Here is an 18,723-nt window from a genome sequence, read left to right as displayed (position 1 = left end):
ATCAGTTCGTAGATCTGGAAGTGATCAAGCCATTTTGCGTGAGCAGCAAAGACTATTGCGTGTAAATGCGTTGTCTGAATCGCTGGGACAAGCGTATGCTGTTCTTGGCGCTTAAATTAAGGAGCTTAACAAATCTAGCCAAAAAGATTCTGACTTTTTGGAAATTAAGAACTTTACATCCACAATTAAAAACACAAGAAATCCATACCAACATCCTTCAACACAAAGATAGTGTTTTTTAACTACTGTTTATTTGGACAATTCATTTTTTTTGTACGCAATAAATACGTATATTTTTTCTACGAAGACTCTTTAAAGGATTTTTTCAGTTAATTTGAAGAGCTTAGAGAAAACATTTTTTTCCCAAGTGGTTTTGAGTGTTTTTTTTTTTTTTTAAGTTACTTAGGGAGTATTTCAAAAGATTTAGCGGAAACACAATTTGTGACAGGTGCAATACATGGTTGTTTAAAGAGATTCCAATTTGGATCAACGGAGCTTTAACCAGCATGTGATTCACATTCTTTTTTCTTTCTCCTTTCTTTCTTACTTTTTTATAATTAAAATGTCTGTTCGTATTGAACCTTCTGAACAGTTATTATTTCACCGTAAGCTCATATTTAAATACAATAGAATCAATAGCTCATCTTGTTTTTTATAGGCCCTTTTACGCGTATTTCAAAAGAATCGTTGTTTGTTAAGAATACAAATGATTTTCCAGTCATCTTTAAAGTAAAGACAACGGCTCCTAAGCAATACTGTGTTAGACCCAACGCTGGTAGAATTGAGCCTAACTCTGAAATTGAAGTACAAAGTAAGTCTGTTTATAAAAAGGATTGTCTTTGTTTATTTATAAAATAATAGTCATTCTACAGCCTTTTAAGGAAGAACTCCCCGATGATTATAAATGTAAAGACAAGTTCTTGGTACAAACAGCTCCACTCAATCCATCACTTGAACAACAAGATATCACAAGTATGGTAAAGTATATCCACCTCTTTTCCTTCTTCTCTTAACCTTTTCTTTATAAAGTGGTCTCATATTGAAAGTTCAGATAAACAAAGTATGCATCAGCACAAGATCAAATGTGCATTTGGGGGACCAAAAGAGGAAGAATCAGCATCAACTGAAAAGGTAACACATGATATACAAGAGATAAAATTCAGATTATTAATCTACATCAAGTCTACTATGGTCACTTCAGAACCATCTACGAACGATAAAGAAGTGGTCAATCAAGAGACGACACCTGCTGTGGTTCCTGTTCATAGTGACGTAATTTCTAGCCCTACTCTTCCTGTAGTGCCACAGACATCATCCCTTTCACAGCCTGAGGCTACTACTACTACTACTACTACCCATAATGATACTGCCACTACTGCTCCTAAGCTTTCCATAGTACCACCTCCAGCACCAGTACAGACCACTCCAGCTGCTACAACTGCTTCTGAAGCTGTATTAACATCACCCACAACGGCAACCACAGCATCTGCAACTACAGCAGTGGAGCCCCAATTTGATAATAAGGTACAGGAAAGTGAAGATAAGAAACAACTGAAAGAAGCATTAGAAAAGATAAAAAGACTTGAAAAAGAAATTGAAGAACTTAAGAGATTACAAGATGAGGGTATGCGTGCACGTAACAACAATCAAACCGTGGGCGGACGAAAACTTGCATCTACTGTACAACCCTTGGATGCTGTTCATCAACACTTGGCTCAATTGGAGAGACCTCGCGCAGTAGAAGGATATCCACCTCAAGTCTTGATAGGCGTGGCTATTCTTGTCTTTCTCTTTACCTATTTATTCTTCTAGCAATAAAAATTTGCATATAAAGGTATACATAGTTGTTTTTAACGTTACTATTTCCTTTGCTCTTATGGTAGTTGCTGTTATTTGTACTGTTGATATTTACACCATGCTAGCCCATACCTTCTCTTTACACTTATTTACTCCTTAGACATCCGCCTTTTCTTTAGAAAACAAAAGGCTACGACCTATAAAAACCCTACAAGGTCTTTCTCTTTCTTTTTATCAAAGTATTGAGATAACTATTTTCTGCTTGAATTGTTCCAAAATACGGCAAATATATAGTTCTAATACACACATTATCTCTTTACATATATTGAAAACAGAGCAAGACATTCTTTGGATAGAAAAGGAAACATGAATAGGGTCATTTACTTTTTAATAAGACCATCGTGGTGCATAATAATAATCATTGTTGTCGTCATCTTTGAAGGTATATAGTTGTCTATTCGCTCTTGTATAGTATGTACTTGATGGATATGTACCTGGTAAATTATAGTAGCCATTAGTATACCAATGATAATAAGAGTAAGGTGTATAGCCATGATCTTTTCCATAAAAGTGACTTCTTGGGAAGGTAGCAAAATAATGATCATTATTCGACATATAAGATAACAATGAGGCTAGTTGATTCTGTGTTTCCATTATTTGTTCATGTATACGCAGTTCTCTAAGTTGGTGCCTTTTTTCTAGTCTTTTGAATTCAATCATTTCCTTCATGTGTATCTCATGTAACTGCTGCTTTATTTTTTCAATGGTTTCACTGTCCATTTTGTCTGTGAACCGTTTAAGCGGATTATATATAGTCGGCAAAACAAGATTTACCTCTATCCTCGGCTAATGTCTTTACTGTGAACGGTGTGGGTTTTCTCTGAGCAATAGACGCTATATTTTTATTTCGAGAATAATCTTGATTGTGATGATAACGATGATTATAGAAAGGAGTAGTGATCAACATAGGCTGATTTATTTGCTCACTCTGCAGCATTTTTTCTTGTTGTTGTTCTTCCTGCTGCACATGCAAGTAATGCTGCTTCACCTGATCTTTCTTTTTTTTAGATAGCCTCATAAACGGAATACATCTATTGCTCGTTATGATGGGTGACGAACAACTCTTTTGGGACTTTATTTTAAATGTGTTTGTCATTCACCTATCAAAACAAGAGAAAAATAACAAAGATTACTTGTCCTTTGCATACAAAAATAAACAACAGAGTGGTCTTGTGACCTCATAAAATAGTTACATTTATTGGCTATTATTTTATTCAGTATTTTACGTAAACAGGTTTATCCCTTCTTAGTAATTCACTCGGTGTAGGAAGCGACAAGTTTAGATTGACAGGTGCAAAGTCAATTCCTAAGCACCACTCTTTAGTAATAGTAGTGCTGGTTGTTGTTGTTGTCATGGTAGCGTTAGTCTCAATAGCGTAGTTTATCTTTTCCTTTTCTCTTGTTTTCTCCTCATCAGTTGTAATTTTCGTTTCAGTAGTTATTGGAGATAATCTAGGAACAGTTGGTCGATGCAGGGCTTTGGTCACCAAACTCTCATGGCTAATTTCATTGTTATCTTCGTATTGTTTTAGATTTAATGGACCATCCATTGTATTAGGCAATGGATGTTGAAACAAATAAATGAGTGACACCAGCAGTAATATGAACCAAAAGGCTATAGTAATAAAAGCTAATGCATAGGGTTTATGCACGCGTTAAAAAAGCTTAAATAGTAAATGATAACATACCTATAACTATCATTGTATCCACTAAAGTACATAAATTTCTGTCTCTATTCAAATCAGACTGACACAACATTGATTCTATAAGCGCACAAACAATGAATATATGCTTTTTTCTTCTTCAATAACGAACCATTAAAATGAGTGGATAGAATGACAGATGTAGTGATCCACACAGATATTATAATAACTGGTAGTATGATCTGCAAGCCTAAGATGGTCTTTGATGGTAGCAGAGACTTGTTGTGTCGAAATCCATTAAAGAATTGATGGATACTGATTAATAGCAATAGGGATGCGGCAAATAAAGATGAAGCACCCATAATCAATTCCTTCCAAGATGTATGACTTGACAAAGCATTTAAAATGATAACGGCAATACTAAGCCATTGTATTATAAGCAATATAAATATCTGTGTAATTAAAGCCTTCATTAAAGAAAGAAGGGAAAGAAGAAGATACCATGAATCCAAATGCTCAATTATACACTTCTCCTTAATCCCCACAAACCCCTTCCTTCATCTATTTCTCCTCTATCTTTTCCTATTCTTTCCCGCTTTCTTTTTCTCTCTTTTTTTTCCCCCTCATCCTTCTTGAAACTGAAGGCATCCGAGATAACTTTTATATTAAATCATTTGTCTGCTCCTTTCATTTATTCGCCCCTTTAAGATATCTTCTCAATGTAAGTATTCAAAAAAAAAAGATATTTCTAAATAAAGAATTATCTGCAATCTGCCTTTCAAAGCTCTATCGATGACAGCATTCTAAAAACAATGTTACACGTCGATGATTCAGACATAAAATACCCGCGCAACAAACATCTGAGGACCATCATCGCTTTTTTCTTTTTATACCGTTTACCCTTTCTACTTCCCCTATTCGATGCCGCTTGAACTAATTCATTTTAACGATGTCTATCATGTTGCCCCAGGAAAGGAAGAACCTATCGGTGGCGCCTCTCGGTTTGCAACGAAAATAAATGATACCCTTGCCTCATCTAAGCATAAACCACTCGTCTTATTCTCTGGAGATGCCTTTAATCCAAGTCTGGAAGGGACCATCACACGAGGTTCACATATGTAAGGGTAGTACTTATCATATATCTGTACTCACCCTTGCTGTTAGGCCTGAAATTTTGAACCAACTTCATATAGCAGCTGCTTGTCTAGGCAACCACGACTTTGACTTCGGTATGCCTCAGCTCGGTAAACTGATTAGGCAAACAAACTTTCCCTGGATACTTTCTAATGTCCTTGATGAAAAGGATCAGACGGCAGACCCGGTCATCAAGCGTTATTTGGTCATGGAACAAGAGAATTTACGTATAGGTATTATTGGCCTAGTAGAGAAAGAATGGATCCAAACCATTCCATCGTAAGCAGCTATCAATATTTTGTGTGATGAATGCTTACACATCAATAGATTCCCGCCTGAATTGATATACCACGACTTTATTAGAGTAGCAAAGGAACTTTCAGAAGAGCTACGAGATCCTAATGGGCCTCACCATGTGGATATCGTCATTGCTTTGACGCATATGAGAGTCCCAAATGATATTAAGTTAGCCACTCATTGTCAGAATGAAATAGATTTGGTTTTGGGAGGGTAAATTAAATAATTCCACATGATATTCTTCCTCGTTGATTCAGTCCCTTTTTTTATTTAGCCACGATCACTTTTACTATGTCTCTCGATCGGTCAATATTGTCGGTGATACTTGGACAAGAGAACAAAACTTGAAGGATGTCGGATTTGATCCCGAAGAGGGTTTGGAAAATACAGATGGCATAAGGGTCATAAAGAGTGGTACCGATTTCAGAGAGTTTTCCCACTTGAAATTAGAAATTGAAGAGGGAGATGATGGGAGAAAACATGTTCAGTCAATCTCTGGTAAGTCTCCTAAAAAAGATACGAGTGCATACAAAATGACTAAAGTAAATACTGTATAGTGGAAAGAATAGTGGCTGATTCATCAGTTGTACCTGACCCAGAGACAGAAAGGCTTGTGGAACAAGTAGGTCAACAAGTCACGGCCAAGACAAGTACACCAATAGGATACACGACCGTTCCTTTAGATGGACGCAGTATGTCTGTTAGAACTGAAGAAACCAATCTGGGCAATCTGACGGCTGATTTGATGATGATGTACTATCGTATGATGCCTGAGCCTGCTGAAATAGGGTTCTGTGTAGGAGGCACCATTCGAAATGACAACGTGATTGACGTAGGTGAAATTACGTTTGGTGATATCTTGACTGCCTTTCCATTCTTGGATCCTGTTGTTGTCATTCGCGTCACTGGTAAGCAGTTGTGGGACGCATTGGAAAATAGTGTATCCGAGTACCCAAAGCAGGAAGGCCGATTTCCCCAGTTGGCTGGTATTCGACTCGAATGGAACCCTGATATGCCTCCTGGTAATCGTGTGCGCAAAGTCTATACCGTTAGACACACAACAACCTCACCAAAGCCACATGGTCATAAGCGAAGCCGTTCCCTTGCTCTTCCCAACTTGAGCGGCCACACGTCTCGATATGATCCAGAAAATATGGACCCTTTAGATTTGGATCGTGAATATGTTGTAGCTACCCGTCAGTACCTCGTGGGTGGATACGACGGTTATGACGCCTTCAAGGTACCTGATGAGAAAATTATTGTGGATGAAGAATCCGGTGTGCTCGTATCCACTCTTTATCGAAGATTCTTTTTGGGCTTAAAGTATATCAACGCCTTCCGTGAGTACCAAGCAAAGCATGTACACAACGAAAGTCGTGTGAAAAAGCTAGTGGCATCTGCTGCCGCTCACTGGCGAAACGTCGCATTGCAGTTCAAGGGACACGATCACCCTGATGATGGACGTGAGTGTGATTGCGAGACTAGAAGCCAAGACGGAGAGCTATTCTTGAGCAGCGATATCAAGGAGCGTGCCAACTATCATATCAGTCGTGAAGGTATCAGCGATGCTTTTGTAGATTCCAGTAAGGGACATCCTGATTGCATTGATCCAGAGGATATAGAAGAAAATCAAAACGAATGCAGATATGATAAAGAATATGAACAATCTTGGGTTAAACGATGGTGCAGCATTTCCCCGGTTGTTGAAGGTAGAATTGTACGTGTAGACTATTAGAATTGTAAAACTATACCTTATTGTAACAACATTTTACAAATAAAAAGCCACCTTTGCTATGCCAAGGCTCCCTCCCATTTTTTTCTTTCCAAAAGGCATTCCTCTTCCTTGGCAACCAGAATTACGTCATTGTGTTTAGTTGAAGAAAAAGATGAAACGTACTTTGGTTTTCTTTTTCTTCTTTTTCTTTTTCTTACTTGAAACAATTATGGCAACAAGTGATAATCTAAACGTTTTATCACAGAGATATCAAGAGCTTCGACAGATATCTAGAAGCTCCGGTAGGGATTATGATGAAAAATACCAAGTGATGAAGGTATAGCATAATTTGTATATTCTTCTCAGACGTAACAACAATAAATAGGCTCTTGGTGATCAACTAGGCTTACCTGGCACTCCTGCAGCTGAAATATTATCAAAATTTGGTAAACCGGATGAAATGACTCCTTCTCTCGGACAGGGACAAGCTTCTGTTGCGATGATGCCAGGTTAGAGAGAATATATTAATCAAAACCTTTTATGCATATACTCATTCGCCGCTATCATTTAAAGGTCCGGTTATCCCAGGATCAGTTACGGCTTCTTCAGGTGAAGGTAGTGGACAACCACCATATTATTTTGTGTATTATTTGATTCCAAAGAAAGAGTATCTCTATTTTAAGGTTGGAAGTATACTTTATAATCTGCGTAAGGCTAATTTTGTTGCGTGAAAATAGATTGACTCTGCAAAGGAGACTGTTATTACATCAGATTGGCAAACGAACCTATAATAAACACGACTCAGGTGTCATTTAGGACATTTTCGACTTCTTCCGAAGACAGAGATTAAAAATAAGCTACACCTGATGACAAAGTGTTACAGGTGTCACAAAAAGGTTTTTAAATGAAAAAGAAGATAGCCATTTAAGGTGAATATGCGCTACAAACATTTCAAATTTGATAACAAAGTAAACAAGTAATAAAAAAAGAGAGGGAGAAAGAAAGAGAAGAGGAAAAAGGGGAGAAAGGGTTATATAAAATGTCAGATGATATAGACAAGAATTACCAATTTGCGACAGTGAGCCGTTTTTTCAGTTCGTCCCTCTCTGGTGCCTTCTTTTTGTGCAATGTGATACATCTTTGTTACAATATAAGCCATGGTTATTGTTAAAAGTTTTTTCTTTTCTTTTCTTCTTTATTTTGCTTAAAGAAATGTCTGCTGAATACGGTACTGTTAGCACTACTCAAGACGAAGAAGCCCCTTTGATCTCTAGAGAAGTTTCTGAAAATGAAACCTTTATTCAAAAGGTGAAGCGTGTCCTACATCTTCATGGCCACCGTGTCCTTATTTCTTGGATAATCGTTATTGCCATCACTGCTGTCTTAACTCTTTCTTTCCACTTTGCTCTTAAGAGAAGACATGATGCTACTACTCCCGTAGGTGATGATGAAAAAGCTTTATTAGAAGAAATGTGTGTTTCTGATCGTAGTTGGTTCGTTGCTCTTATGCTCTCTATCTTCCTTGGTCCTTTTGGTAAGTCAGTACGGTATTTTATTGAATGTTTATTCATTTTTTTTTTTTTGTGAAGGTATTGATCGTTTCTACTTGGGATACATCTTCCTTGGCATTATTAAGCTAATTACTGCTGGTCTTGGCGGCATCTGGTGGACTGTGGACATTATTCTTATTGCCTTAAATGTTGTCCCTGATCATCCTTATGGCTGCCACCTTCGATAAAGAAAACAAAGATACCACTGTAAAACTAATCTGTATAAAATAAAGCTCCTTTTTATTTAACGTATTTTACTATATGGCCCCATACGCTCCCTTTCTTTCTTGGCCTTGATTTCTATATTACGCTCTTTCCATGTACTCTTTCGCAATTTAATAGGTCGATTTCCTACATATTTACCTATCCATAACCATAAGTCATCTACCTTTTTTCTCTTTATTATCTTACTTACCATTCATTTCTCTCCATGCACGCACAAAATCATCAGGATCCTTGAAACTGATAAAGCCATATCCTTTTGATTTCATTGTACGCGAATCACGTACAACACGTGTTCTTATAAGACTAGGATACTTTGAAAAAGTCTTATACAACAATTCTTCAGTTACCTCATTACCCAAATCACCAGCGAATAAGCGATAATCTTGGTCATCCCAATCAACCAAAGTAGGGTCTTCCCATACTTCTCCTCCTGCAACTCGTACATAGGACTTCTTTTTCTTTTTCTTGTCTTTATCGCTACTACTATTGCCACTACCGGAAGTTGTAGTTGTAGTTGTAGTTGATGGTCCTGCGTAGCCTGATTTTGTTATAATAACAGGTCCTACTGGGTTATTGGGATTAGATTGATTTGGGTAATATGTCTTGACACCACTTGTAGCATTATTTGATGTTGTTGTTACAGGTGTATAGGGAGAAGGACCCGCAGCCGCTAATGTGCCTGTTGGTTTATAACTTGATGATGCACCTGATGTTGATTTTGTTGAATAAGTATTTGAATCATAGTATTGGGAATAATATTGATTGTAGTTGCTGTAATCAGCTGCTGTAGCACTTGGATCTGCATATGCTCCAACTGAATAATCATAACCATAATAATACTGATTACTATAATCATACTCAGAACCTGTTGCTTGATAGCCTGCTTCAGAATAAGCAGCATAGGAATCTGCAGTACTTTGTGCTGTCTCTTTATTCTTTTTATCGCTGGGCATGAAGACTTTTTAATAGAAGAAGGAAGAAAAATAGTGTTTACCAATTAAATTTAATTTTCTTTTTCTTTCTATTCACCCCCCTCCCCTTGTCCTTCAATGAGCTTTATACCAAGGACGACATTTCCATATGATCGAGTTATCAATTGGTTTCCAGGTCATATGGCTAAAGGTATAAGACTCATATCTGAAAGGCTTAACTCGGTTGATCTCGTTGTTGAAGTTCGAGATGCTCGAATTCCTTTATCTTCTGTCAATCCAAACTTTGAGAAAGTTGTGGGCAAAAGACCAAGGATGATTGTTTACAACAAGTCTGATTTAGCTGATCCAGCCTCTCTGAAGCCAATACGCAAGGCTTTTTCTCGTCATGCACCCTCAACACCAATCACTTTTACCAGTTGTCTTACGGACAACAATGTCAAGAGTATATTAAAATATGCATCAGAGCTTGCACAGCCTATACCACAAGTCACTCTCATGATCGTTGGTATGCCTAACGTCGGAAAGTCATCACTCATCAACGCACTGAGACGAGTAGGCGTTGGAAAGGGAAAAGCAGCAATCACAGGAGCTCAACCAGGTGTCACCCGTACGGTGATCGGCACAGTCAAGGTACTGGAAGATCCTACAGTTTATCTTATCGATACGCCCGGCGTGATGGTGCCTCATATTGCAGACCCAGTTAGAAGCTTAAAAGTTGCATTAACAGGTGGTATCCGTGATCATTTGGCAGATGAGCAAGTCATGGCAGATTATTTACTTTATAGATTAAATGAATTTCATGCTCATGATTATGTCAATTGGTTCAAGCTCGAGCGACCTACAAACGACGTGAATGAACTCTTGGAAGGCGTTGCACGACGTATTGGTGCGATCGTGAAAGGCGGGGAACTAGATTTGACAATGGCCGCTAAATTTTTCCTCAAGCAATATAGAACAGGTAAACTAGGCCAATTTACGCTGGATGACGTGAGCCCAGAAGCATTAGATACGTTCTTTGAAACACAAAAGATGTACAAGACAAGCACAAGCAACGACCTGAGTAGAAGACAGGAAAAGAAATTAGCAAAATTAGAACAAAGAAAGCAGGCAAGGAACGCAACCAATGATCAGCACTGATCCTGCTATGTAAATATGTTATTCACTTCTACATGTACATAAACAATGACTCGCGCTTGCCCTTTTTATTCTCTTTGACTATTATGCTGATGATGCACACCCCATTCGATTTTGATATAAAGCGATACAATGATCACCATGAACTACTTAAAAAAGACCATAACACCGTAACATTGCAACCAGGCACTATATGTATTTCCAGCTGTCTAGTGTATCACGAAGAAGAGAGTTGCTGAGTAAAAGGCTGAATAATATAGATATTACAGAGATAATAGATATCATGAAGGATTTATAAGCTGAGCAACTCCATCACCAAGCAAATAGACGGCGTGGTTATACTCCTTTTTTTTTGCAAAATGAAACATGACAGTGTCAGTTCAATGAGCTTATCTTTTTTTCTTGTATTTTGAGTCGAATAGACCATTTTAAAAACAAAGTCCCTTTTTTGATAGCCTTGTACGGGACAGCGGGGTCAAGCTGAAACTTTTGGGTTACAAGAGTTAAAGAAAACATTGGTCAATGTTTTTCGATCCTGGTAAAAAGAATGCTTTCACAACTTCAGTTAGTATGAATACTCATTATTAGCAAAGGAGACACTGCCTAACTAAAGTTTATGACAAGGCTTCAAAAGCTGAAGGATCAGAAAGGGATAATGAATATTGAAGTAGACGCCCTATCTGCTAAACTATCTCGCCTGAATACAACTATATATTCATTCGCAAAGGCGTTTTAGTCAAATTCTGTAGATACTATTTCGCCAAGGTTACTTCGGTTTGTATCAAGCTCGGTAAGAAAACATTGGAAGCAAATGGCAAAAAAGAAAAGTTCAAAAGAAAAGATAATATACCTCTGGTTAAAAACGATGTCCTCTTTTAAGGCTATTATCACTCTTTCAAAATATGAAGCGCTTTAATTAATTTTATATATACACAAAAGGGCTAAAGTAACGTTAACTGTACAGAGCCTCTAATTCTAGCTTTTAGTTGGATATCAGCATCCAAGTTAAGATCGAGCCGTAGCTTTAATGCTTTATTGTTGTTCTCTCCACCATTTGCAACTAATTCAGGAGATGCATTTTGTCTTGCAGTGTATTTCTTTAATATATTTGCTTGTTGTTTTGCTAAAAGCTGTTGTTGATCGGATGGCTCCAATGCTTTCTTGCTCTTTTTATGCCTCGATTTCTTCTTTTCTTTCTTTGATATATTCTTGTCCATAATTTAACAATAAAGTTTGTAAACAAAAGTAAAAAAAGGAAAAAGTAGACCAAGAAAATAATGCTACTTTCTTTGTTCTATTTAGAAATTACCACTCCGTCACTGATGCACTCATGACTAGCTCTTCATTGAAGAGAATGGGATAATAAAAAAGAATAATCATGAGAGACTACTATATGAGAGCCGGTCTCCCTGGAATGAGGTATACCTAATCTCTTATCCGATATAAAAGTGATCATTATTATGGCAACATAAGGTCTGATCATCTGTATCTATGGTTACGTAATGCATTCATCATTATAGTCTATTTAAGCATATAAACTGGAAAGGGTGCATATTTCACTTCTTTTTAATACTACGTAAGCACATCTTAACACAATGTCCTCAGAAAAACAAGATCAAAAGCACCGAGAAAAGAAAGAACAAGATGAAGAGCAAACCCAAGAAAAAAAACAAGAGCCGCCTCAAGAAAGGCACAAGCAAGAAAATAACGATGAAGAAAATGATCGACAAGGGGGCAGTGACGATGAAGAAAGCGACGATGAAGAAAGCGACGAACAAGAATCAGAAAATGATGATACTAAATCTGAAGAAGAAACAGACAGTAACAATGATGACAGTGATGAAACAGAATCAGAAACTGAGGCTTCTGAGGACGAAGAAGAAGACCTTACACCGCAGCAACGCCGAGCATTAAAACGCAAACAACAACAAGGACAAGGCAATCTTGTCAAGAACACGACGGATACCGTTGGTCGTGTTGGTAAAGGTGTGGGCAATGCTGTGAGAAATGCTTCAGGAGAAAGTCAAGACGATAAGCCCCTCAGTCTCCGTCTTGACCTTAACTTGGATGTAGAGCTTGAACTAAAGGCGCGTGTTCATGGTGATGTAACTTTAGCCCTCTTACGATAATAAATCAATAAAATATTTAATGAAGTATTTAATTGGATATGCATAATTTCTGAAGATTTTCTCTGTACATCATTTTTTTAATAAGTATACTTCAATGGGTTAAGGCTTGTGCAAGTATTAGACACATGAATAACAACTAGTTCTTGTAAAACTAAAAAAAAAAAATTTATTTATAAAGGAATGAATTAAGCAAGTAAAGCCAGCGTAACATCGCCATGAACTCGAGCTTTTAAAGTAATCTCTACGTCTAGATTAAGGTCTAAACGTAAGCTCAACGGGTGGTCAGAGTCCTTTTTTCCACTCTGTTGTTGCCCGCCACCTAATACACCATCGACCGTATCTGTTACAGATCCTAAGGTATCATCACCTTTTACCAAGCCAAGTGCGTCATCTTTCTTTGAAGATCTCTTTTTCCTTTTTCCTGGCTTCTTTTTATCTTTGGAGGACTTCTTCTGAGGAGAAGGGGAAGACGATCTGTCCTGATCTTCGGGTTCTTCAGTAACGGTATCTTCTTGTTGCTTAAAGTTGGTCTCTTGTTTTTCTTGCTCTTTTGTAGACGGCATTTAATCGCTAATAGTAATTATGATGATAAAAAGAAAATTTTATGCACTTTTGTCTTATAAAACTATTTTGGAAGTAGCCTAAATGACAAAAAGATGACAGCATCAGAGTCACCAGGCACACAAGGAAAAACTAAACTAAACTGTCATAGGTATTATTGTTGGGACTAACGGAGGAAAGAAGGGTTGTTCAGAAGTAACTTACATCATAGTAAAATTATCGCCATAGCTTTAAAAGTGTCCAGAACAATATTTTAAGCAAATCCTTTCGGTAGAAATTTTCTTTTTTGCCATCTTAAATATGCCCCAACCTCAGATACAGAAACAACAACAGCAATCAGCAAATGACCATACGAAGAGAAAGAGGAAGCTAAAGGACGCTACTTTAACTGAGAAAGAGCTACAGAAACATAAAAATGAAATTCAACAACAGCAACAAGAACAAGTACAACAACAAAGCAGTAGCGGCAAAAGCGGCAAAGTACCAAGACTTCGCCTCGATCTCAACTTGGAAGCTCAAGTATACTTAAAAGCTAAAGCAAAAGGCGATATTACGTTAACTCTGCTACAATAAGCGTGTTTTCTTTCAGTTGTGATAATAAAATCTGCTATGTACAATGATGGTAACTTTTATTCGGGCACCTAATTACGAGGAATATGAATTGTTAATGTAATGCCATCCCTTGTGGCATCAACCTTGACAACAATATCATCCTTTTCTGTTTCATCCGCGCAGGTTTTATGAGGTTCGGAAGTGTTTTCGTTCATAGTTGCAGTCTCATCCTCATCTTCCTTCTTTGGCTCTTTATCAGGCAGTTCAGAAGTAGACAGTGAACCATAAGACTTCATAACATCTCCAATGGGAAGTTCAAATGAGTAGTTAGCCCCCCCTTTGTCCTCAGCTTCTTTTTTCTTATCTTCCACTTCCTTCATGGTATCTTGAGCAGTATCCTCTACTATTTTTTCGATATCTTTAATGCTATCCTTTTGGTTTTCAAGCTCATTGAGTTTTTGCATCAGCTTTCGGTTATGTTCAAGAATGGCATTCATAACACTAAGAGCATCAGCATCTTGGCTACCTTCCATATCTGATTCAATTTGGTCCTTGACCTTATCTTGAGCTTTGTCTGCTACATGCTCAACCATATCTATATGCCCATTCGCCGATTGCATCTTTTTCTTGGAAGACTTCTTTGGCTTTACTTGCTCTCCCAGATTTTCAGTTAACTTCTTATTTGACTTTTTCTTTTTTCTTTCTTTTTCAAGGCTAGGCACCATTTTTTTTAAAAAAAAAAAAGTAGCGAGAGAACAGAAGTGTATGATTTAGTGCTGTAAATATATTTATGGCTGCATTACAAAACCTCTTCCTTTAAAAGGAATATTCTATAGTCTGTGTATCTTACCACAAAGCTTGAGCGAAGTACATAATAATTTCATCATATCATATACATTTATGAAGTCATTACATCTATTACAGCTTCTACGATCAGAGATTACTGAAATAAAATCCCCTATCCCATCCTTTCATCTTTCCTCCTTTTTATTTAACAATAGGTTGTGATCAAAATTCTCGAACTATTTTTTATTGTACCATACTTTACAGCTAAAGCCATGAAAGATCAGCAAAGAAAGCAATTAGAGGAACAACTGCTACAAGAACATTTGCAAAAACAAAAAGATAACGCAACTGCCAAGCTTGAGAAGGCTGAGCAGCCCAAGAACGAAAGCACTGAAGAGAGTGAAGATACTGATGAAAATATTGACTCCGAAGAAAGTGACAATGAGGAGATGTATAAGATACTTGTTGGTAAAAAAGTAAACAAGTCTGGTTTAGCTATCGATAAAAAGTCTGGCAGTGTCATTGGTCGTCTTGTGGAAGGCAAAGCAAAAAAGCTCGCTGGTAAAAAAATCCGAGAAAATGGCGTCATTACAGACGAAAAAGGAAATACGATCGGAAGAGTCGAGCCAGTCGATCAGGACACAAGTGACGACTCTGAGAGCGAATCGGGTGACGAAGAGAGTTCTAGCGGGACTGGAGCTAGAGAGTCAAAAGAAACCAAAAGCAAAGGTGTAGATGAACTTGGTGATGGTGGAAGGGTTATAAAACAAAACAAAAGAGATATCGAAAAGCCTGAGGATGACAATAACAGCAACCAAACTGAGAAGGATCAAGAAGCTAAAAAATCAGTCGATGAAAATAAAGATACTGAGAGCAGTACTAAATTCTCTAACCCATATCCGCTCGTTGATGAACACTCTGCCGAAGTTAAAAAATCAGGAAAAGTGGTTGATAAAAATGACAACATTGTTGGCAACGTTGATGGACGAATAGCACGTAAATTGGCCGGAATGAAAGTAGATAATGAAGGCAATATTGTTAATCACAAAGGACACATTGTGGGAAAAGCTGAAATGATTAAACAAAAAACAGACAAAGAACACAAGAAGGAAGCCGAAGAGGAAGAATACAAAAAACTAGCTGATAACATGTCAAATGCAATCGAACAATCGCTTGATAAAATTAAGCCAGTCTTGAAGATGATTACTGAAACGATCGAGCATGAAGAATCAAAACCGGAAAAGGAACGAGATGAACAAAAATTGGTTGATAACGTTAGGCCTTTAATCGAGCAAGCTTCTAATATTCTCAGCGAAGCCCATGGTGCTATTAAAGGCCTTGATCCTACTGGACAAATAGCCAAAACTGCACAAGCAAAAACTTCTCAAAGAAAGGCGTCCCCAGAAGAGTACCATCTTGCTGAGCTTTTATCTCAACTTACTGGTGAAGTGACAACCACCATCGATAAAGCAAAAAAGAAAATCAAAAACATGCCATATGCTAAAAAGCAACTTAGCCCTTTATGGAATATCTTACAAAGTCCTCTGTTACAGATTCTTTCTGCAGTGGGCCTTTTGCTTGCGGGCGTGCTTGGCCTTGTAGGCAACATATTGAATGGTCTAGGGCTTGGTTCTATTGTCAATAGCATTCTTGGAGGAACTGGTTTGAATAAGATACTCGAAGGATTCGGCCTTGGGGACGCCCTTTGTTTAGGCAGTAAAAAATAATCAACTTGGGGTATTATTCTGTATAAATATTTTGTTCATTGAAGTAACTAAAATAAAGAAGGAAAATACATCAGTCTTAAGAGTCTACTAAAAGACCAACTCACGTAAAACTTGTGCAAAAGGTTTATTATCACCGTGATCATGTATTTATTAGCGTAGAACTTTTCAAGGCTTGCCTCATATTATAGAAACCTGTTGCAACGACATTTTTATATTCTTACTACTTGTATCCAGATAGATTTAATTACTATTCCGAAAAGGGCCCTCTACGACGTATAAATTACAGTTTTGCGACAGTTAAAAAACGATTCTTCAAACTTTATGAGTGATCAAAAAATCTTTCGATAAATCAGATAAGTAACTGAGTTGTATACATAGAAAATAGAAGAGTTTACAAGGATAAAGAGATTTCGTGTTCTGCAAGTACACTTCCTACTAATAAATGAAAGCAAAAAAGTTAACACTTTAGGAAATTCTAGTGGAGAGTTCGAATTAAAAAAAATGTGTATAAATCAATATAAAGTTGTAAATTAACATTTAGACCTGAAGAACAAAATAGGAAGGTGAATATGCTAGAATCTCCATTTATTATTTTAGTTGAGCGAATTCAGAAACAGAAATGTATAAAAAGAAAGTAAATTTGATATTATACTGTTAATCGATTTGAGCTCAGTCAAATAATAAGTATAAGGTGGGCAGAGAAGATAAGAATGGGAATATTCACCTTTCTATTCTGTTCTTCAGGTCTAAACGTTAATTTTCGGTCGATAACAATTTCGCGAGAATTGTTTGAGACTGTCAGAACAAAATAGGAAGGTGAACATGCTAATCCAGAGCGAAATCCTGATTGGCATCATAGAACATGGCCGTGTCTTCCTCTTGAACAGTTAAAATCATAGACGTGAAATTGATTATTGGTAATACTGTTGAAAGGTGTCGGAGGATGCCCAATTTCCTGGCGAGACAATATCTTGTAAGCTAACACCATTGCCCAGAGCTGTAAAAGACGCCAGAGAACGGATTGACACACAAGATTCGGTCGTGCACTTTGAAATGAAATTGTGATGGAGCCAAGAGGAAATAGTGTGTGAGACGACAGGCTTGCGAATATTGTTAGCATGCAGGAAAAGAAGTGAGTTTGCCATTCGACCTTGTAAGTGTGGATGATCCCTTAGAACTGTAAAGCAATACACCGGACAGAATGCTTGGTCTTGGTGTGGATGTACTCGTAAATCCTTGATGATTCTTCGGCGACGTCGTCGTACCTTAGGAACAATCACTTTGAAGTGACGGCAACCGTCGGAAGGGTCTACTTTGCAGGAGGAAAAGGGAATTCGAACTAAGTCAGACGGGCGCAGGAGAGCTGCCATAGCCAGTAAAAAGGCCAGTTTTTGCTGTAGTAGTGAAACTGAGGTACTATAATGAGATACAATTGAACGAACGTAGATCAATGTTGGCGTTAGATCTATCTTGGGCTTATGTATAGAGATCGGTGGAGCTTGACGATCCAGAGATTCCATGTAGGAGTTAATAAGTGGATGAGTGCTGATGGGCTTAGGGTCTTCATGTAAATGTGCCACAGCTGCTCGAACAGTCTTCAACGTAGTTGGCTAGGAGTTATGTTTGATCTTCAACGCAACCAAGAAATTGACCATGTCTTCGCCTGAATAAGTTGTGGTAGACACTGTGTGTTTAAGAGCCCATGCCAGAAAGCGGAGCTGACCCTTACGATGGTTCTTATTGGCTGGAGTGGGAGTCAAGTGTTGATGAAGATCCTGCGTTGCATGACAATTCAGTAGCATGCTGCTGTACTTGTTGCGGGTAATTTCCAGACGTCACTATGGCGAGAAGAACCGTGAATAATTCCGGTTGAGCGGGAGATGCTCAAATAGACCAATCAGAATTATTCGTTTTTTGAGTAATAATGTCCTCATAAAAATGGTGATGTCTAAATGAGTGCAATTATGAAGAGGGATGTGCAATTAGTTGACAGTATGTCACTATTAGATTTTTTTTATAGGCTGATTCTGTGGTTTTTCTGGTTCATTTCACGTATTTCTGATTTCAAGCGATTCTGACCATTTTCATTCATGAATAATTCACGATTGTTCGTGAGTAATTCACGGTTTTTGTGAACTTTGAATTTTTTGAATATTTTGGAAAGAGATGTTCAAAGTCCTATTTCCTGTCTTCTTTTCAAAAAGAAATTATTTTTCACCAAAAAAAAATGATGAAGACTGTAACAATTAAGCAACAGCAGTAAATGACTAAGGAGATTGAAGAACAGTTGGGAAATGGAAGGCTCAATTACTTGAGAGTGGTTAATGATTATTGTTATTGGATGGGTTGGAACAAATTGTGTTCCATGGGAAGGGTAATGAAGGGAATGTGTTGTTTAATGTATCCAAAGGACAACAATATTCACACACAAGAGAGAATATTAGAAAATAGTTTTATATCTCACAAGATAGACGGACGCTTT

At 37.5% G+C, this 18,723-nt stretch overlaps 15 protein-coding genes across 15 annotated transcripts; 8 read left to right on the top strand and 7 right to left on the bottom strand.

The window, feature by feature from the left end:
* Positions 1-562: 562 nt before the first annotated feature.
* RHIMIDRAFT_233470 (VAMP-associated protein) lies at positions 563-1,812 on the top strand (the record flags this gene model as incomplete). Its single annotated transcript, XM_023607963.1, has 5 exons — positions 563-605; positions 659-811; positions 862-977; positions 1,030-1,131; positions 1,183-1,812. 5 exons carry the CDS (start codon positions 563-565, stop codon positions 1,810-1,812), a joined length of 1,044 nt encoding a protein of 347 aa, XP_023469570.1.
* A 70-nt stretch (positions 1,813-1,882) lies between these two features.
* Positions 1,883-2,952, bottom strand: RHIMIDRAFT_53910 (uncharacterized protein). The gene is made up of 2 exons (XM_023615379.1): positions 2,632-2,952; positions 1,883-2,582 (listed from the first exon to the last, which is right to left on the bottom strand). The coding sequence occupies exons 1-2, from the start codon at positions 2,873-2,875 to the stop codon at positions 2,185-2,187; spliced, it is 642 nt and encodes a 213-aa protein (XP_023469569.1). The 5' UTR covers positions 2,876-2,952; the 3' UTR covers positions 1,883-2,184.
* Positions 2,953-3,026: 74 nt separating this feature from the next.
* RHIMIDRAFT_53905 (uncharacterized protein) lies at positions 3,027-4,171 on the bottom strand. Its single transcript, XM_023615378.1, has 3 exons — positions 3,673-4,171; positions 3,546-3,620; positions 3,027-3,487 (listed from the first exon to the last, which is right to left on the bottom strand). Exons 1-3 carry the CDS (start codon positions 3,971-3,973, stop codon positions 3,072-3,074), a joined length of 792 nt encoding a protein of 263 aa, XP_023469568.1. The 5' UTR covers positions 3,974-4,171; the 3' UTR covers positions 3,027-3,071.
* Positions 4,172-4,243: 72 nt separating this feature from the next.
* RHIMIDRAFT_53893 (Metallo-dependent phosphatase) lies at positions 4,244-6,823 on the top strand. Its single transcript, XM_023615377.1, has 5 exons — positions 4,244-4,618; positions 4,665-4,913; positions 4,962-5,144; positions 5,206-5,429; positions 5,489-6,823. The coding sequence occupies exons 1-5, from the start codon at positions 4,422-4,424 to the stop codon at positions 6,664-6,666; spliced, it is 2,031 nt and encodes a 676-aa protein (XP_023469567.1). The 5' UTR covers positions 4,244-4,421; the 3' UTR covers positions 6,667-6,823.
* A 51-nt stretch (positions 6,824-6,874) lies between these two features.
* On the top strand, positions 6,875-7,376 carry RHIMIDRAFT_233467 (uncharacterized protein; the record flags this gene model as incomplete). The annotated part of the gene is made up of 3 exons (XM_023607962.1): positions 6,875-6,982; positions 7,031-7,154; positions 7,219-7,376. The coding sequence occupies 3 exons, from the start codon at positions 6,875-6,877 to the stop codon at positions 7,374-7,376; spliced, it is 390 nt and encodes a 129-aa protein (XP_023469566.1).
* A 481-nt stretch (positions 7,377-7,857) lies between these two features.
* Positions 7,858-8,383, top strand: RHIMIDRAFT_233466 (uncharacterized protein; the record flags this gene model as incomplete). Its single annotated transcript, XM_023607961.1, has 2 exons — positions 7,858-8,179; positions 8,235-8,383. 2 exons carry the CDS (start codon positions 7,858-7,860, stop codon positions 8,381-8,383), a joined length of 471 nt encoding a protein of 156 aa, XP_023469565.1.
* A 56-nt stretch (positions 8,384-8,439) lies between these two features.
* On the bottom strand, positions 8,440-9,373 carry RHIMIDRAFT_198151 (RNA-binding domain-containing protein; the record flags this gene model as incomplete). The annotated part of the gene is made up of 2 exons (XM_023606260.1): positions 8,440-8,558; positions 8,611-9,373. The coding sequence occupies 2 exons, from the start codon at positions 9,371-9,373 to the stop codon at positions 8,440-8,442; spliced, it is 882 nt and encodes a 293-aa protein (XP_023469564.1).
* Positions 9,374-9,469: 96 nt separating this feature from the next.
* On the top strand, positions 9,470-10,489 carry RHIMIDRAFT_197364 (GTPase; the record flags this gene model as incomplete). Its single annotated transcript, XM_023606198.1, has 1 exon — positions 9,470-10,489. The coding sequence occupies one exon, from the start codon at positions 9,470-9,472 to the stop codon at positions 10,487-10,489; it is 1,020 nt and encodes a 339-aa protein (XP_023469563.1).
* Positions 10,490-11,381: 892 nt separating this feature from the next.
* Positions 11,382-11,869, bottom strand: RHIMIDRAFT_288798 (uncharacterized protein; the record flags this gene model as incomplete). Its single annotated transcript, XM_023613593.1, has 2 exons — positions 11,449-11,869; positions 11,382-11,396 (listed from the first exon to the last, which is right to left on the bottom strand). The coding sequence occupies exons 1-2, from the start codon at positions 11,701-11,703 to the stop codon at positions 11,382-11,384; spliced, it is 270 nt and encodes an 89-aa protein (XP_023469562.1). The 5' UTR covers positions 11,704-11,869.
* Positions 11,870-11,895: 26 nt separating this feature from the next.
* On the top strand, positions 11,896-12,620 carry RHIMIDRAFT_264386 (uncharacterized protein). The gene has a single exon (XM_023611747.1). It carries the CDS (start codon positions 12,082-12,084, stop codon positions 12,613-12,615), a length of 534 nt encoding a protein of 177 aa, XP_023469561.1. The 5' UTR covers positions 11,896-12,081; the 3' UTR covers positions 12,616-12,620.
* Positions 12,621-12,800: 180 nt separating this feature from the next.
* Positions 12,801-13,187, bottom strand: RHIMIDRAFT_310565 (uncharacterized protein; the record flags this gene model as incomplete). The annotated part of the gene is made up of 1 exon (XM_023614671.1): positions 12,801-13,187. Exon 1 carries the CDS (start codon positions 13,176-13,178, stop codon positions 12,801-12,803), a length of 378 nt encoding a protein of 125 aa, XP_023469560.1. The 5' UTR covers positions 13,179-13,187.
* A 288-nt stretch (positions 13,188-13,475) lies between these two features.
* RHIMIDRAFT_264385 (uncharacterized protein) lies at positions 13,476-14,438 on the bottom strand. Its single transcript, XM_023611746.1, has one exon. It carries the CDS (start codon positions 14,346-14,348, stop codon positions 13,818-13,820), a length of 531 nt encoding a protein of 176 aa, XP_023469558.1. The 5' UTR covers positions 14,349-14,438; the 3' UTR covers positions 13,476-13,817.
* RHIMIDRAFT_233460 (uncharacterized protein) lies at positions 13,477-13,771 on the top strand (the record flags this gene model as incomplete). The annotated part of the gene is made up of 2 exons (XM_023607960.1): positions 13,477-13,695; positions 13,751-13,771. 2 exons carry the CDS (start codon positions 13,477-13,479, stop codon positions 13,769-13,771), a joined length of 240 nt encoding a protein of 79 aa, XP_023469559.1.
* A 166-nt stretch (positions 14,439-14,604) lies between the features above and the next one.
* On the top strand, positions 14,605-16,548 carry RHIMIDRAFT_264384 (uncharacterized protein). The gene has a single exon (XM_023611745.1). It carries the CDS (start codon positions 14,787-14,789, stop codon positions 16,239-16,241), a length of 1,455 nt encoding a protein of 484 aa, XP_023469557.1. The 5' UTR covers positions 14,605-14,786; the 3' UTR covers positions 16,242-16,548.
* Positions 16,549-17,106: 558 nt separating this feature from the next.
* On the bottom strand, positions 17,107-18,107 carry RHIMIDRAFT_264382 (uncharacterized protein). The gene has a single exon (XM_023611744.1). It carries the CDS (start codon positions 17,759-17,761, stop codon positions 17,153-17,155), a length of 609 nt encoding a protein of 202 aa, XP_023469556.1. The 5' UTR covers positions 17,762-18,107; the 3' UTR covers positions 17,107-17,152.
* Between the last annotated feature and the right edge of the window lie 616 nt (positions 18,108-18,723).

Source organism: Rhizopus microsporus (assembly GCF_002708625.1).
Source record: "Rhizopus microsporus ATCC 52813 unplaced genomic scaffold scaffold_2, whole genome shotgun sequence".
Classification (NCBI taxonomy): Eukaryota; Fungi; Mucoromycota; class Mucoromycetes; order Mucorales; family Rhizopodaceae; genus Rhizopus; species Rhizopus microsporus.
This window is presented reverse-complemented; position numbering and strand designations above follow the sequence as displayed.